Here is an 18,664-nt window from a genome sequence, read left to right as displayed (position 1 = left end):
ACTGTCCTCCTCTTAGAAGTCCATCTGAACATGTAGTGTCCAGAACAAACACATTACTCCATTCATGAACTGAATAGTTCGAAGTAAAAAGAGAAAAATTACTTGATCCAGGCTTAATTCTAGTGCCAGCTAAGACTACATTTGTTCTCTTGGCAACTACATCCGTCAGGAGGTTCAGATGGGTGTTTTATTTTAAAGTCAGACCACTCCAAAAGCCCTGACACACTCACATATACTTCCCGTAAGCCTGCTGTCTTTAGTCTATCCTTTTACAGCTAATTTTTTAAACCCAAGTTCAAGTACCAGACTTTTTAATTTGCTCTATTAACTTTAATAGTTAGCACTCTCCCATCAGTCCAATCTGTTGAGCTATATTTAATTCTGATTCTCTTATTTGACATACTAGCTGTCTTTCTCAGTTTTACGATATCCACAAATTTTATGAACTTCCTTTACTTTTAGTCCTGACACTAAAAGAAATACAAGTCCAATAACAGATTTTATGGGATAAAATAGAAAACACATCTGAATCTTATATACTTATATATTGATTGGTTAATTCATTCCTTGTCCAATCCTGAGGAATGGGTATGTTTAGCCCCATTTTATAGGTGAGGAATCTCAGAAGGGCTGACTGACTTGCTCAAGGCCACACAGCTAGTAGATTGAGGAGCTGAAATTTTTTTTAAAAAAGTCTTTGATTTCACAATTGTACGCCTGTTTCTCTATATTTCTAGTATTCCAGTTGACAAGGATTCATTACACTTAGAGTGATGTGGTTTGGCTGTGTCCCCACCCACATCTCATCTTGAACTGTAGTTCTCCTAATCCCCATGTGTCACGGGAGGGATTCGGTAGGAGGTAATTGAATCATGGAGTAGTTACCCCATGCTTCTGTTCTCGTGATAGTGAGTGAGTTCTCATGAGACCTGATGGTTTTATAAGGGGCTTTGCGCACTTTTGCACTTCTTGCTGCCACCACGTGAACCGGGATGTGTTTCTTTCCCCTTCTGCCACGATTGTAAGTTTTCTGAGGCTTCCCCAGCCATGCTGAACTGTGAGTCAATTAAACCTCTTTCCTTTATAAATTGCCCAGTCTCAGGGAAGTTCTTTATTAGCAGCGTGAGAACAGACTAATACATTGTTCCACTAGCTATGCATATGCAAAGGCAAATTGACAGAAATGTTAAAAAGACTAAATGAATGTTCAGACAGAATGCTAACTTACTCCTCACTTACAAATGAGGTTACATATTACAGAATCATGCATGTGAGTACAGGACAAAACAGTGTTAAGCTGTAGTCACCAAAACCTTTCAGTTAGAGTCTACTGGCTGGAGACCACTGTGCTGGGGACGAAAGTTTAAACTCATTTTACAGCTGTCATTAGCTCTACATTCTTTACAAATGTGTATCTAATATCAAAAACCTCAGACTGCCTTAAGGCAGGCTGCAAGTATAGTAAAGCTCCTGGAGAGGTGATTGATAAAGCAAATATGAGCTATGGGTGTGTTACATTCACACAACAGACAAACATGGACATGTTCTACAACTTGGTGTGTTTTTCTGCAAATTCTGAAACAAAAAGTGCTTCCGAAAAAACTCTTTATGCACATACTTGAAGTAACAAAACAGCAACATGGCTGGCAGACCCCTCTCCCAAACCAGCAACAAAGGAGTTTAAGTCTCAGTCATCTTGTGTATAACTTGTTTCTATTAAAATAACCAAGTCTTATTTTTTTCTTTTTTCCTTTGTTTCCTTAAGATAGAAACACTATCCTTCTGTATGTTGAGAAAATAATTTTATAGTTCGAATCACTCCCCTCTAAAATTACCTTTCTTTACTAATATAAAAACAAGCACATTTTATTTACAATGACATGTGATTTTTTTTCCAAAAATAAAAGGTAAAGGATGATTCAAATTCATCTCTTTTTTTCCAGTATATTAATTTTACCCCTATTAGAGCACTAAAATAATAGGATGAGCAAGAGTGTGGAGAGGTAAAAATAATCCGTCTGTTGAAAGCTAAAAGTAATTTCTGTTCACAAAAGATAGTATGCAGAATACCCAACATTTGGTCCAAAGGAACAAAATTTCCAGTTTTAAATGTTCTAGAAGCAGCTTTAAACATGTTCATTTTTCTTTTATCTGTTTTTCAAACGTAGCTTTGCCCACAACGTAGGTGTTTTTCATTTAAAAGTTTCATTTAAAAGACAATAAAGACAGGCCAAACAAAATAAAGACCTAAAGTATTTTCTCCATGCTTTGTTGGAGGTTGACTGGACTGAGGAATTAATAACAAGTTTCCAGATATCTCTTACATTCGTGTGATCTCAAGAGTATTATTTGATTAGGGTTGTAATCTAAAAATTCAGCCAGAAGGTTATGAGTACTGAACTTATAAATAAAATTTAGTTAATTTTAAATACAATTATAATATGATTAAGATTGTACACCTACATGTTACCATATTTGAAATTCAGGAAATTGAATAGAATACACAAATATTCACATATTTTTAAAATTTATGGGTACTAACAGGTGTATATATTTATGGGTACATGAGGTATTTTGATATAGGCATATAGTGCATAATAATCACATCAGGGTAAATGGGGTATCCATCACCTCAATCATTTATCCTTTTTTTGTGTTACAAACATCCCAGTTATACTTTAGTTATTTAAAAATGTACAATAAATTATTGTTGACTGCAGTCACCTTGTTGCTGTCTAATACTAGATCTTATTCATTATATCTAACTATTTTTTTTTTGTACCCGTTAACCATCCCCACTCTCCCCACAGCCACCCTACTACCTTTCCCAGCCTCTGGTAACCATCATTCTACTTTCCATCTCCTCACGTAATATTTCTGTCTTGATATATCTGTAATTTTAAGAGAAACAGTTCTCTTTGTTAATCCATCTTATGTTGGTATGCTTAGTCCAGAAAATAATAAAGTTTGTAGACATTGTGTTTGTATATTAAAAATTAATTAAGCAACTTGGGCAACCTGAACAACACACTGTAAATGTACAATTCTAGCATGTAACACAAGCGATTTGTCTGTGCAACTATAATATCTAAGGATAAGTAGGTGTCACAGGTTTAAGTAAATCAATATTTACCTTGTGTTTTCACTGGATCTGATATTTGGCTTGGATCACTAATTCCATATGCATTAGCTGCCCTCACAAGGAAAAGGTAAATTGCATTAGGTTTGAGTCCTTTAATGGCAAATGTTTCTGTTTTCACATTCTCTGCTACGGTCTGCCAGCTGCTACCAGATGCATGGCTAAGGATAGACACACAGGTTAGAACATGCATATTTAATGGAGAATCAAAAAAGAACAACTAGGAAGCATCTCCTTCACTCTACCTGAAGGCTTCTATAATATAAGATGTTGGAGTTGCTCCTGAATTCAAATTTGGTTGCCATGATAATGTGACTGTATTTCTGCTGACATCCGTAACTTCAGGTTTTGATGGGGCACTAGGGATTAAATTTGGGTCAGTGGGTCTTGGAGGCTGAACTGGAATTCCAAATTCTAAAAAGCAGGAAAAAGGCCAAAATAAAAGATGTTTACACATACACAGATAAGCTTATAAATGCAGATAACATATTCATACACCAACTCAGGGAACAGGACATTTACTTCATCAATATCCTAGTAAGTAAACAACTGCATTTTAAGCTTTATTTTAAGGGAAACACACCATTTAATTTACCTTGAACTTCAATGTAAGCACTCCATGTTGCTTCACCACTGGGGGTTGATGCAATGCAGGTGTACCGACCAGTATCACCCAGCTGAGAAGGCAGACAAAAAATAAATATTTGGAAAAATCAAGAACTCACTGGGCTGGAAAAGCAATTACAGGTTTGTATATGATCCATGAATATGGATAACTGCATTAAAATTCACTAACCAGAAACTTCCCCTTAGTTGAACATATTTTTATTGAATGTGAAGGAAAATATTACATCAGTATAAAAAAAGAGATTTTATATGATTGTTCTAATGGTATAATAAGAAATATTTAATTGCATTAGCATATACTATCATCAGCCTCAGGGCATATATTATCATCAGTCTCAGGGACAATAATTCCCAAGGTAAGGCATACAACTCTTCAAATTCAAAGTGTTAATATTTACTGCTAAAATATATCTTTATGTTTAATAAGTCATACAATAAGGCTGATAAAGTTTAACCAATGGCTATTCTTGCTATTTCATATTTTACTTATATATTTAACTTTATGGACATATGAGATCAACAGAAAAAGGATAGGCATCATAGAATTTTTTTCTTAAACTACTGACTTTTCTGGGTTTTAAAACTTGTAACTTAAAGCAGTTTAAGAAGTACAAAGCCAAACCCGAGCTGGAATGAACACTCTCACTCCCTTTTAAAACCTGAATGTCAGAAAGCAAACAGGTTACATGTTCAACTTTGAAATCAGCAGCAGGATAATAAACCCATCTACTTCTGCTCAAGCTAATAACCATCTTCAAGTAACATTTGATAAAGAAAGAATGTTGTCATCTTGCCCTGGCAATTGCAGGAATCAAGTCACAATAGTCACAAAGTAGCACAACATATTAACTGTTGTGGCACTTAAAGTGAACTGTGATGCTGATCCAATACTCCAAAGGAACCACCCACACTAGGAGATAAAGTAACTGAAATTTATATTTATTGATGCCAGGACTATTCTTTCATATGCCTCAGGAGCTTGTCTGATCTTGACCTAAAAAAAGAAGAAAAATCAAAACAATAAAGTCCCGAAAGAGCAGGCATGGGATGTGATGCCTGTGAAAGTAAATCCTTAAATGGTTCCTCCAAACCTGTGGGCTTTCCACCGTTGAGCATTCTGATTTGAACTGTACACTCGGTGTGTACATTGCTTTATGGCTTTTGTTTGCATGTATAGTTTTGCCATTGCAAAATGATGAAACAAATACGATAGAAGAACTATCTAAGCATATTGCACATAAAATGATACAGGTAAATATCTTAAAAGATGCCTTATGGAAGGAAGGACTGCATCGTACCACTACTTTGAAGATATTTATTCTCTCACAAACCCTCATTACTTTCCTCGGTAGGTTCTTAGAAATCCTTTCTTCTCCTCCGCACAACCTTAAATTACCTGCCATGGACTAAATTATGAGTTAAATCATCTCAAACATATACAATGAAATATCTGAAAAAAATAAAACATCAAATTAAAAATATATTACTACTCTTCATTTAACACTTCATTAATTGCAAAATTTGAAATTTCAATGCCAGTTGTTGGAGGCACAAACAAAGTGAAACAAAACAAGAAACGCAAGGTGCCATTCCAAGTTACCTTAGCATATCGGATCTGCAGCACTCCGTTCTCCAGCTGTTTGATTCGAGAGTCTTGGGTTGAAACGAGGACTCCATCCTTTCTCCACAGAATGGTAGGCACTGGACTGCCTGTGGCCACACAGCTGAGGACTAAAGTGCCATCCACAGCTACAGTCTGATTCACAGGACCTTGTCGAATAACCGGGGGAGGCCGATCTGCAATCACTGCCAGAAGAAACAACAGGAAATAGATTTCTGCAACTGGAAGCAATTTTCTAATCATCCAAGCAACAGCAGTTGCTCTAGGCTTTGAAACAAACAAAAGATAATTAAACAAGTAATTAAAGTAGGAGACATGCATTATTCAAAATGCATTTATATGATGCACTGATTCAGAATACTAAAATGAGACACAATGTGCTACTTTCAAATGACCAGCCACTCACTGAGCTGGCTGCATTGTCAAGAGGCCTATTTAAAGAGTTCAGGAACTAGGATTGTGGATGGTGAAGTAGATACAGAGTCGGAATACTGCACTTTTTAAACTCAAAAATATGAAAAAACACAACATAACAAAAAAACCATTCCTCTCAAGGAAACATATGAGATAAATTTTAATAAATGAAGCAAAGCCAAATTGACGTTTCATAACTGTTTTGTACAACAGAAAAAAAGAAACAAGGTACCATATCAGCATGTTTAACAATTTTGGATCCAAAAAAGTGCATTGGATTTTCATAATTTAGTAAATCAGTATGATTGAGTTCCCTGTGTCTTTTTATCTTATAATTCTTTCTATTACAATATACATGGGAGAAAATTACCCAACTGTAATGAATTCAAAGAAATTGGAAAATTGCCCAAATACATTGTTGTTTGGCTGATCCAAAGAGACAAGTCAAAATGATGTTCTAACTTGGCAAACACCATCCTTCTCTATTGGGATTAATAGGATTGGGAACGTGCCTCTGCTAACTCCGTTACCTTAGATAATAGTATAACATACTATGGAAAATAACAACGAGAGGCAATTTTATTATGTGTAAATACAATTATCCCCATGATTACATGAAAAAAATCTAAAATCTAAAATCTTTATCTGACATGAAGTCTTTCTTAGGGGAAAACATAGAACAACTGTGTTGGAACTAGAATAAATTCTACATTGAAGAGGTGTTCCCATCCCCTGACTTAGGCTATTTATATGAAACTCTATAGTTTTTTTTTAATGACTTAAAAACCAAATTTCAGAAATTTTCTTTAAATATTCAACTTGAAATTTCTGAATGTTAATGAAAAATTTTTAAAAGACACAAATGTACGCAGAAAGATTCTAAGTTGCCTGGCTAAAGAAAAGTGGTTGTCAGAGTAACTAAATTTTGGAGGCAATAATTTTCAAAGCTGGATCCGTCATGTTTGAAGCTTTATGAACCAAAGATTTTCACAAGCTGGAGTCACACTTTAATTTGCTCCTCATTTGTCATGCAATAAATATTAGTTTTGTGCATGCAAACTGAAAAAAAAGAAAAGAAAAGATAAACAGGAAAGCAAGGGAGTGAAATCAGCAGCTGTGCATTTGCACTCTACTCTTCCAATTCTCTTCTATATCTTGGTTACTAGGGTGAAATTTGCAATACCAAGGGGTGAATTAGAAGGCTAGAGTTTGAAACTTGGCAGGAGGAATATTCTTTGTAACTGATTATAATTAAGTCCAGTAGAAGAATGGTTTAAATTTGGTAGTCTTATATTTAGAAACAATCCAACATCTGGGAATATATTCAATGTTCTCTCTCTTTATGGTTCTTTGATATTTGTATTTTATTTAGTGTCATCCACACCCCCCCATTCCATCCCAAACCAGTTATTGATGCCATTTTTTTGGTATAATTTACAATGTATACTTAACAAAAATAAAGCAGTAAAAGAAAAGGATCAGCTCTAGCATCTGCCATATGTCTTTGGGCAAGTTCCTTAAATTCTCTAAGCCTCAGTTTTGTATTGTTTTTAAATCCATCAATTAAGCGTAATAACATTTTTTTCTAAATAGCTCAGGCAAGGCTTTGTTACGCATATTTAAATGGAACAGATAAGGGACTGCTTGGCTAACTGCAAAAGGCTAGACATATATATGCACTGTAGTATCACTAGTGTCCTCTTTGGTAAAACAAACACAACAACAAAAAAAACTATTATGTAAATCATAGATGAAAGATTTGGCCAGGCACTGGGGCTCACGCCTGTAATCCAGCACTTTGGGTGGCCAACTAAGGTGGATTGCTTAAGCCTAAGAGCTCAAAACCCGCCTGGGTAACATGGCAAAACCCCATCTTCACAAAAAAAAAAAAAAAAAAAAAAATTAGCCGGCCATGGTGGTATGCACCTGTAGTCCCAGCAACTTGAGAGACTGAGGTGGGAGGATCACCTGAGCCCAGGAGGTTAGGGCTGCAGTGTGGACTTTGATCAGGCCACCGCGCTCCAGCCTGGGTGACAGAGTGAGACCCTGTCTCAGAAAAAAAGAGAAACATTTAAGGGTTTATTAAAGCAATTTGATGTTTCCAGGTAGAGAAATGAAAGTTTTTGATGTCACGAAGTAGAATAAAATACTCGTAAAAGGTTTGCACTTACAGACACCAAAGAATGTACCGCATTTATGAGTCAAACCTTAATTTAGAATGAGACAAACCTCATATTCAGGTCTAGGATCTTCTGTTGGAATTATTAGAATGAATTATCCAGAAATAAAGTAGGAAGTGTAAGAATCAGAAATGTTTAACAAAGTGATTAAATGCTCGGACTTTGCAGTCAGAAGACGTTAGTGCCATACAACAGAAATGTTCCATATCTACTCTCTCTCCAACACAGTAGCCAATAGCTCCAAGTGACTACTGAACATGTAAGTGTAGCCAGAGTAACTGGGGAATTGGATATGCAATTGTATTTAATTTTAAGTAATTTAAATTCAAATTTAAATAGCCCCATATGGTAAGTAGCTACCTTATTGGAGAGTGCAAACATGTCAGTTCTGCTACTTATCATTGTAATTTGGGTACACATCTTCACATTCACTGCCTCAGTTTCTTCACTGGTAAAATGAGTTATGGTTAGATTTGAAATTGTTCATGTGTGAAAAGTTTCTAGTATAGTGCCTGGCCCTACATAAGCTTATCCTATAACTTGTTATTAGTCACTGTAGCTCATTATTGTCAGTGTAAAAATAATAGTGGTGGAGGTAGTGATGGTATAAGCAGTGTAACAGGTATAACAGGTACTGTAATATATATTACAGCAGGGTTACACCACCTGTTATAAATATATATATATTACAGCAGGGTTACACCACCTGTTATAAATATATATATATTACAGCAGGGTTACACCACCTGTTATAAATATATATATATTGTATTACATATATTTATATATGAATATATATATATAAATGCATTTATATGATGCACTGATTCAGAATACTAAATGAGATACAATGTGCTACTTTCAAATGACCAGCCACTCACTGAGCTGGCTGCATTGTCTATATATATATATATATATATAAAAATATATATATTACAGCTAGGTTACATTTTTTTTATATATATATAAATATATATATATATCAGCAGGGTTATAAAAGGGTTATAAAAGTTTAGCTGTCTTTTCCCCACATTTAATGAAAGACTTCAAAACCCCTCAAAATAAGGGTATATAATCAGAATGTTGTAATTTGTCACCTCAAAAATAGCGATCATGAAGTCTATGTTAATATATATAAATATATTTATGAAATAATTTTAAGAGAAAAAGAACAGAATATACACACGTTGATTAGTTCATGTACAAAAAGTCACATTTATACACCACTAAACACTGCAGATAAAGAGCATAATTATCATCCATTTACGAAGTGCAAATATTGTATCTTGGAAATCTATAAATTTGGCTATAAAATATTATTATTCCATTTTAGAAATCAGGGAACTGAAACTCTGGAAGTTCAAGTGACTTGTCCAAATCAAGTAGTAACTGGCAAATCTCTTTTCTAAATAAAATATAACACTCTTGGCACTATGTATCTATATATTTTGTGAGATGAATACGAATGATTTTAAATTTTCTGCATTATGTAGTAATCATTAACTTTGTTTTCTTACATTCTGATATTATAGTAAAGAGAAGAAAGATGTTCAGTTAAATAGAAGACAAGAATTTGTATGTTTCTGAGTCAAATGTTATTAGGGATAGGTCACAGCTACAGTCAACACAACATTTTAAAGGCAGCTGCCACTTCTGTGCTTCATGTTTTTTTCTGCCTTTGTCTTTGTTCTGCTTGCAAACAGTAAAGGTCAAGAAGCTAAAGACAAATAGTATCCCCAAAGTACTCTGCCTACTAGCCAAGCTCTGGACTTGCTAATGTATAAATACTGGTATTTCCAGCACTTGCAATAATTCTAGTTTCACCCATGAAGAATGAGACCAGTGTTAAATTGTTTTCACAATATCAATAAGCTCCAAAATAAAGCAAACAAAACTTAAAAAACAGTGCCAAAACAGCAAACACAAAATCACCTTAAAACCCCCAGAGTTTGCAGGGTGAAACAGGACATTTAGTGTTAGAGTGGCTAGTAGGGATGAATCCCAAATTCAAAGATATTTAGAGATTTTGTTTTTGTTTTTTATAGTTTAATAAAAGGTCTATGTGTGATCTAGTCTCACAAACACAAGCAATTTGTGATAATGTAATGTCAGTTGGCACATGAAAACCTTTGCTTTAAATTATAATTATAAAAATTGGAGATATTTGAGACTACTTTAGCATAGGTTTCTAAAATCTTTTTTTATGTATACCTATATATAAGTTGCTTTACAAAGTTGCAATTATTAATGTATGTATCATTCTATGTTCTAATGTCTCTATATATTGGTTATAGCAATCATTACCGAATTCACTATATGGCTTTCGCAATCATTATTTAATGGCTGTAATGTACTTAAGACATTATAAAAATATTTTAGGTCATACTAGCTTATTGGAGCCAGTACATGTATAATATGTAAGAGTTTGAGCTTTTGAGAGAGACAATCCTAGTGTTGAATTCTCACTTAACCAAAAGCTAGTTTTTTTTCCTTTTTTCTTTGTTTCATCCACTCATTAAAAAAAAAAAAAAAATCTATGGAGAATTTGCCACATGAGAGGTCCTGGTTGGATACTAGCAAGCATTTAATTTGACTAGAGAGACATAGGTCCTGCCTTCATGGAACTTAATGTCTAATGAAGAACATAGGAAAATAAACAGAACTCAAAAAAGTATAGGATGCAATCTATGTATATACTGCAGGGGCTGGAGTATAGAACCTGCATTTGAAGAGTTAGGGAAGGCTTCTTGAAGGAAATGAAGCTTCACGTTGGTGGAAACAACGTGCAGAAGACAAGACGGAGAAGCGGCCGGGTGCGGTGGCTCACGCCTGTGATCCCAGCACTTTGGGAGGCTGAGGCGGGCGGATCACGAGGTCAGGAGATCGAGACCATCCTGGCTAACACGGTGAAACCCCGTCTCTACTAAAAATACAAAAAATTAGCCGGGCATGGTGGCGGCGCCTGTGGTCCCAGCTACTCGGGAGGCTGAGGCAGGAGAATGGCGGGAACCCGGGAGGCGGAGCTTGCAGGGAGCCGAGATCCCACCCCTGCACCCCAGCCTGGGCGACTCAGTCTCAAATTAAAAAAAAAAAAAAAAAAAGAGAAGCATGGCAAGCACAATGATTAGGGCACGTCAGCAACACAGTATTCAGAGCTGAACCTGCAGTGGGGGCAGATAATGAATGGTAAAGCACGTTAAGGAATATACACTTTATCCTGAGAACACTAGAAAAGCAAATAATGAAACTGATGTTTTAACAAATTCCTCCAGAACTTCCTGAAATTCAAAGATATCTACAAAAGTCCTAGCCAACATTGTATCTGGTGGTAAAATATTAAATTATTTCCCCCTGAGGTTAGGATCAAGAAAAGTATGTCCATTATTGCCAATTCTGCTCACTGTATGGGAGGTCACAGGCAATGTAGGACAAGTAAAAGAAATAAAAGGTATAAATACTGAAAGAAAGACATAAAACTTGAAAGACATAAATATTGAAAAAAGACAGAAATATTGAAAGACATAAAACTTTTTATGTGCAGCTGACACATTTTGGACATTTATGTCATATAAAAATATATATATCAAAATATATGTATACACAAATATATATATTTTGATATGACTGTGTGTATATATGTATATATACATATATATGACTGTGTGTATATATGTGTATATATAGTATATATGTGTGTGTATATATGTATATATTCATATACACACACACAGTCATATCAAAAATATATATTTGTGTGTGTATATATATTTGATATATATAATATATATTTTTGATATGACTGTGTATATATATTTTTTTATATGACTGTGTGCACAGTCGTGTCAAAAAATATATTTATACAGTCACATAAAAATCATATATATTATAATATGTAGGAGTAAAATTATAATAATATAATTTTATTGTCGAATTGTATGAGGCAAGCGCTTGAATGTACAGTTGACTTTTTTATATTAACCTTGTGTCCAGCAACTTTGCTAAATTCATTCATTTTTAATAGTTTGTAGGTAGATTATTTTGAAATCTTTATGTACAAAATGTGTCAGCTGCACGTAAAAACAGTTTTATGTCTTTCTTTCACTATTTATACATTTTATTTCTTTTACTCGTCCTACATTGCCTGTGACCTCCAATATAGTGAGCAGAATTGGCAATAATGGACATGCTTTTCTTGATCCTAACTTCAGGGGGAAATAATTTAATATTTTAGCACCAGATACAATATTGGCTAGGACTTTTGTAGATATACACACACACCGTCACATCAAAATCACGAAACATCTTAGGTATAAATGTACCAAAATATGTGCAAAGCCTTTACTCTTGAAACTACAAACCGTTGCTGAGAGAAATTAAAGACCTAAATAATTGAGAGATACATGTGGGATACATACTGTTTCCCTGAATTGAGTCAGATTAAGATGTGAATTCTTAAGTTATTCAACAATTTAAATAAAATCAAAATTAAATATTCAGATTTTTTGTTTGTTTAGGGAGTGGGTGTGTACATGTGAAATTTTCACAAGTTTATTTTAAAATTTGTAAGAAAATGTTGATGATCTTCAATAGCAAACCCAAAACAAGGAAAGAAAGGTGGAGACTTATACCACCAGTTTTTAAGACTTAGTATAAAGCTACAATAATTAACACATATGGGCCGGGCATGGTGGCTCATACCTATAATCCTAGCATTTTGGGTGGCATAAAATAGAATAAATAGACCAGAAATAGGCCCACAAACCTATGTTTATTAGAATTTTGATAAGATGCCACTGCAATTCAGTGGAGAAAGGATAATCTTTCCAATAAATTATGCTGGAATTATTAGTTTTCATGTTGGGGAAATGAAAAGAATTTTGACTTTGAACTCATACCATATACAAAAATTCACTCAAGATAGATAAAAAAATTTGCATCGCAAAATATCAAAGGTGTAAATAATAAAGCTTCTAGAAGAAGACATAGAAGAATATTTTCAAGGCCTCAAGGTAGGACAGAAGAGTAAAAGCACTAATCATAAAAAAAAAAATTGGTTTTCAGCAAAATTAATTACTTAATCCCTAAAACCATCATTAAGAGAATGACCAGGAAGAAATATTTCCAATATACATATCTGATGAAGACTTATATTTCAAATACATGGGAAAACAAAAAGAAATTAGTACGTATGTCCACTAAAGGCAAACCAAGATAACCGAGTGCACCTGCCCAACAATGGACATGTACAGGAATAATGAGCTTTATTAATAAAAACCCTAAGCTGAAAATAGCATCAATAAGAGAGTACATAAATAAATTGTGGTCTATTTATGTGATGGAATACTACACAGCAACAAAAAAGAACATAAGTGTATTTTACTGACATTATTTTGAGGCAAAAATATACACAAAAGTGTATCTACTGTATGATTTCATTTAGCTGGATTTTAAGGATAAAAGGAATCAATGATGATAAAAGTCAGAAAAGTTATTATCTCTGCTAGCGAGAGGCTTGTTGACTAGAAAAGAGTCAATGGAAGCCTTCTATGGTCTTGGAAATGTTCCATATCTTGATCGGAGTAGTCATTGCATGAATAAATTCATCAAGCTGCATTAGTTTACTTACTTCACGGCATGCGTATTATACTTCAGTTTACGTAATTGGGAAAATAAGAGTGGTCTAGAGAAACATATTCTAGCAACAATAAGAAAATGTAATTTTGGGGAGAAGACCAGAAACAGGATGGAATTAGTAGGCTGTTACAATTTCACACTACAGATGACTAGCTCTGGGAGTTGATGAAGACAACTCAATGGATTAAAAAGATTATTGAATAGATACAGAGATAAAGAAAGATGAGGAGTCAAAGATGACTCCACAGATTCTAATTTAGAAAGCAACTGCTATTATATTGATTATTTGAGTCATTATCAGAAGTTTTAAAAGATCAACAATACTGAATATATAGAGTAAGCATCTTTTATTCCTGCTTCTCTTCTTTTATTCGTGTTCCATTTTCTTCCCTGAGAGGCACGATGTTTCTTTCTTTAAATGCTCTTTCATCTACTTTTTGGAATTGACAGTGAAAATATTATTCCAATCACTACAATAAATTTAGCTTCAGAAGTAACAAATCCCTTGCCAGGGTCATGGCTTTGGTTCTATTTTTAATTTGAAAAATTCTTGTAACACTTTCTTGATTGCACACACGTATACTACACATGTATATATATTTATATGTATATACATGAAATAAGATATGAAAGAAAAAATACATATAAATATAGAGAATAAAACATATTTATATGTGCTTTTTTCTTTTTCTTTCATCTTCTTCTCAAATTATCACTACTGTCCATCTTACAGTCTGGAGATTTTGTTCAGCACTGTGTCTTTACAATAGGTTTGGCATTAATTGAACATGTTTAGGGGAGTTGACAGAATAAAATCACATTGAAGAAAACTTGTTCATTATCATAAGTTGTGAGCTGTTAGATTTAGGCTTATGACCTAAAGATTTATCTTATGTCCTAAATTATAGAAGAAAGAGAAGAGATGGCAATTTACACTAAGATATTACAAAATATTTTCTGTTTTCCAAAACATAGATACATTCCTATGTGCAGCCATTTAGTATAAACTTCTCCTTAGATAATTGCTATGCTTTTATGAATCTGATTGAATGCTACAAATTTATAATACATTTAGGTTAAAATAAGAATAATTTTGAACTTATTGTATCAACACCCTCTTAGGTTTTACACTAAAATAGCCATAAAAAGGTATAAAGTTGGAAATAAATATATCTACTGGCACCCTCTTTGGATCCTAAGTCAAACTTGGACATTTTGAAATAAAATGTTTTACACTTTACCATCTGTAACTTCCAAATATGCCTTTGTGATGATGCTTCCAGCAACATTTAAAGTCTGGCAGATGTAATAACCAACATCAGATCGCTGGACATTAGTAATTGTGAGGTCGCCAGTCTGGGAGACTGAAAATCGGCTGGATGACTGTGGTGGTTGATATGAGAAAAGTAGATTCTAGAACCCAGAAATTGGGATGGAGGAAAATAAAAATAGGTTAATTGTTAGGTTCCAATATTTTGGCACTTATGCATTTACATGTAAAAACATACATATAAAAGTATTCATACACATATGCATATGTATCCGTCTATATACACACACAAAAATGAGCTAAATATTCTTCCATCACATGCCCACATATATACATGTCCATGCATGTAAATATCTACATATGTACACATATACACATACAAGGTTTAATAATCTAACCTCAAATAGGGTCATTTGAAAATTTAAGTAACTCTCAAGATTGATACATATTTTTCTATCTGTTTTTAAGCAATAATAGATATATAAGAATATTAAGTATCTGGCCAGGCGCAGTGGCTCACACCTGTAATCTCAGTGCTTTGGGAGGCCGAGGTGGGCGGATCACGAGGTCAGGAGATCGAGACCATCCTGGCTAACACAGTGAAACCCCATCTCTACTAAAACTACAAAAAATTAGCCAGGCATGGTGGCGGGCGCCTGTAGTCCCAGCTACTCGGGAGGCTGAGGCAGGAGAATGGCGTGAACCTGAGAGATGGAGCTTGCAGTGAGTCGAGTTCATGCCACTGCACTCCAGTCTGGGTGACAGAGCGAGACTTTGTCTCAAAAAAAAAAAAAAAAAAAAAATTAACTATCATTATGGTAAAAAATGTTGACATATTTAGCAAAACAAAGACCAAAGTCTTGCTTCACCTATATGTGACTACTAGGATTATTAATATTAAGACCTTTAATATATTAAAGAATTAAAATGTAAACAAATTTTGACAAATTAAATTCAAGGATATCATTTTGGTACCACAATAAGCATCTCTGTTAGCTATCCATTGTAAAAGTTCAGTAACCTATGCCAAACTTTTAACACATATCTTGTTTCTCTTGTTAATTGGTGAGAATATGTGTTATGTATTTTCTAAAATTCATATATTGAATTTAATTAAAAGATCATGCTTCTTAGAGTTAGTGTATATGTCACACAAAAAAATAGATCATGTTATTGAATTTCATGAAATAAAAAATAGTAACATTTTCCCTACCACAACAAAATTGATTCTTTTAAAAAGTTTTGGTGACTTTGAATATACATCTTTTATAAAGGTTTAACTACTATTCCATGGATATATGTCTAATGACAACATTTTAGGGAAAAATGAGTTGTATTATTGAATGAACCCAAAATTATTTGGAAATTTGATCTAATGTTTAAATAACTTAAATGAATCATCAAAATATCACCCTTTTAAGAAGAAGTTCCAGTGGTTTTACTATTACTGCTACAAAGATTTCCTTCTAAAATGCACTTAAAATTCTTTGTGCTCTATTGAAATATTTCATTCTTTCTTGTCTCTAATTTGCTGTCAGCAAATTTGGTTCTTTGAGGCCAAATGGAATGTGTTAGAACCTACCAAGATACTAGAATTCAAATAAGGGCCTATATACCATAATCAAATCAATATTTGGCTACTAAAGTGAAAGAAAAGGTGAACTTGATAGCATTCCCTACCAAATATTAAACGCAGTCAGTAAATGACCTGTTTTTTATAAGAGCACATTAGAAGCAAGACCACAAAACAAACACCCACTATTGATTTAAGCAAAATGTAAAAAGGTCAGGAATAAGTGTTAAAAATGGATGAGAATTGTTTATTTACACATATCAGAAACAAGTAAGGGAAACGTTCTGTTTTATATACTTATTTTCTGAGACAGGTTCTCGCTCTTTCACCCACGCTGGGGTGCAGTGATGCAATCAGAGCTCTCTGCAGTCTCTACCTCGTGGACCCAATTGATCCTCCTGCCCCAGCCTCCAGAATAGCTGGGACTAGAAACATTCACCACCATGCCCCACTAATTGTTTATTTTTAATGTTTTATAGAGATGAGGTCTCACTATGTTGCCCAGGTTAGTCTCAAACTCCTGAGGTCAAGTGACCCTCCTGCCTGAGCCTCCCAGCTGAGATTACAAGCATGAGTCACTGTGCCCAGCCACATTTTTGTCTTATTGAAGAAGGCAAATCATTAAGAGATGAGACAAAAAGATATTTTAAACGCTTCTAAGATTTCCTGTTTATTAAACTGAAGTCCAATAATGAACTTAGAGTTCAAAAGAGTATAAATCTCTGTATTTCAGTTTCCATATATATAAAAAATTGAAGTTCATAAAATAGAATTGGATTTTATAGCAAATGTTGGCTGCATATGATAGTTTTCAACACATCTGAATATAACAAACTATATTTAACACAACATCTCTGTTAAAGAGAATTTCATATAGGTTAATGATTCAGAAGGCAATTTAGACTCCTGAAGCTTTCAGAGAAATCACTGAATAATTATCATCTGTTTTAAATGTACATAAATCTCTTTTAATATATAATTCCAGATATGTGAAAATACAAATAATAATTAAATAATGTTGAGAAAATAGTTTTTTTCTTTTTAATGTGGCTGAGCTAGAAATAAAGGTTAACTTTATATACTACCTTGTGTACCAAAACTAGGTAGAGAAAAATGCTTTCAGAATTCAAGCAGTGAAGACAATTTTGTCTTCCTTCTCATCGCTAAAATGTTCTGGGCACTCAGAGATTTCCCAGTTCTCTTAACGTGACAGCTGCATGACTAAGTAATATTTTGGTTTTTCTTCTTAAACATCTTGGCAACCATCTTTGCTGATTTAAAAAAAAAATTAGAAAAAGGTGGTACCTGACTCCCTTCTCTCCTCCAAAAAATAGCTGGTTGAGGATTTCCGGTTGCTTCACACTGAAAAGTTACAGTCCGTCCCAAGGCAACAACCTGGTCACGGGGTTTCACAACAAAATGTGGAGGTTCTGAAGGAGATGAAACAAATTACGCTGAATTAAAAGCACGTAGTTATTGTCCTAATTGAGACGATCACTTATATTCTAAGTGCTGCTGTTATTTTATAAAACATATTATGTAAAACAGTAATGATATACCAATTCTTGTCCTTAATTTGAAACTAAAATGTTAAGTTCATAGTTAGAAAATGAAATAGAGTTGTTATATGATGTTTTTTATTACCTGACCTTCTAAGATTAATCCACATATTGAAAGGAATTCTAAAGCTACAATTGGACCCTATACATTCTAAATATACCTGAATATTTTATGAATAAATATTATCTTTTCTCCTTTAGATCTGCTTAAAGGTGAATGAGCTTTAATCATACACACAAGGATCTCCTGATGCAGGCAGGTCTTAAAATTACTTTAACTCAAAATCTCCTGAAATGCTACCATGCAAATTATAACCACTTAAAATCTTTAGTCCAATTATTTGAATAGAAATGAATTTAAAGCAATAGTGGAATCAAATGCCTCTTTCATTTACATAGGCAAGGGCATGTTCAAACAGAATATATATGGAAATGAGGGAAAATTTGAAACATCTGCTCATCCTGACATTATAAATACTGCCAGATTTGTCCAAACTGTTTGATTTATACCGATTTAAATGGCTACTTCATCCAGCAGTAAATAGTGTCAGAAAATTGTGTCAATTACATTGAATACAATGGTAGCTGAAAACATTAGGTGTGCTGATGGAGTCACTTCTGGGAAAAAAAAAAGGTATTTGTCTTTG

General features: G+C 33.8%; 1 protein-coding gene across 1 annotated transcript in view; it reads right to left on the bottom strand.

Moving 5' to 3' along the window:
* ROBO1 (roundabout guidance receptor 1) overlaps window positions 1-18,664 on the bottom strand; it is a 1,000,765-nt gene that overhangs the window by 74,167 nt on the left and 907,934 nt on the right. The window contains exons 9-14 of the mRNA XM_063661467.1: window positions 17,764-17,888; window positions 14,857-15,028; window positions 5,367-5,572; window positions 3,735-3,816; window positions 3,385-3,553; window positions 3,134-3,300 (exon numbers count right to left, since the gene is read on the bottom strand). Of these exons, the coding sequence (XP_063517537.1) occupies window positions 3,134-3,300; window positions 3,385-3,553; window positions 3,735-3,816; window positions 5,367-5,572; window positions 14,857-15,028; window positions 17,764-17,888 (921 nt within the window). The remainder of the gene's footprint in view (window positions 1-3,133; window positions 3,301-3,384; window positions 3,554-3,734; window positions 3,817-5,366; window positions 5,573-14,856; window positions 15,029-17,763; window positions 17,889-18,664) is intronic.

This window comes from Pongo pygmaeus, chromosome 2 (genome assembly GCF_028885625.2).
Source record: "Pongo pygmaeus isolate AG05252 chromosome 2, NHGRI_mPonPyg2-v2.0_pri, whole genome shotgun sequence".
Lineage (NCBI taxonomy): Eukaryota > Metazoa > Chordata > Mammalia > Primates > Hominidae > Pongo > Pongo pygmaeus.
The sequence above is the reverse complement of the archived record's forward strand: the minus strand, read 5'-3'. Positions and strand labels throughout refer to the sequence as shown.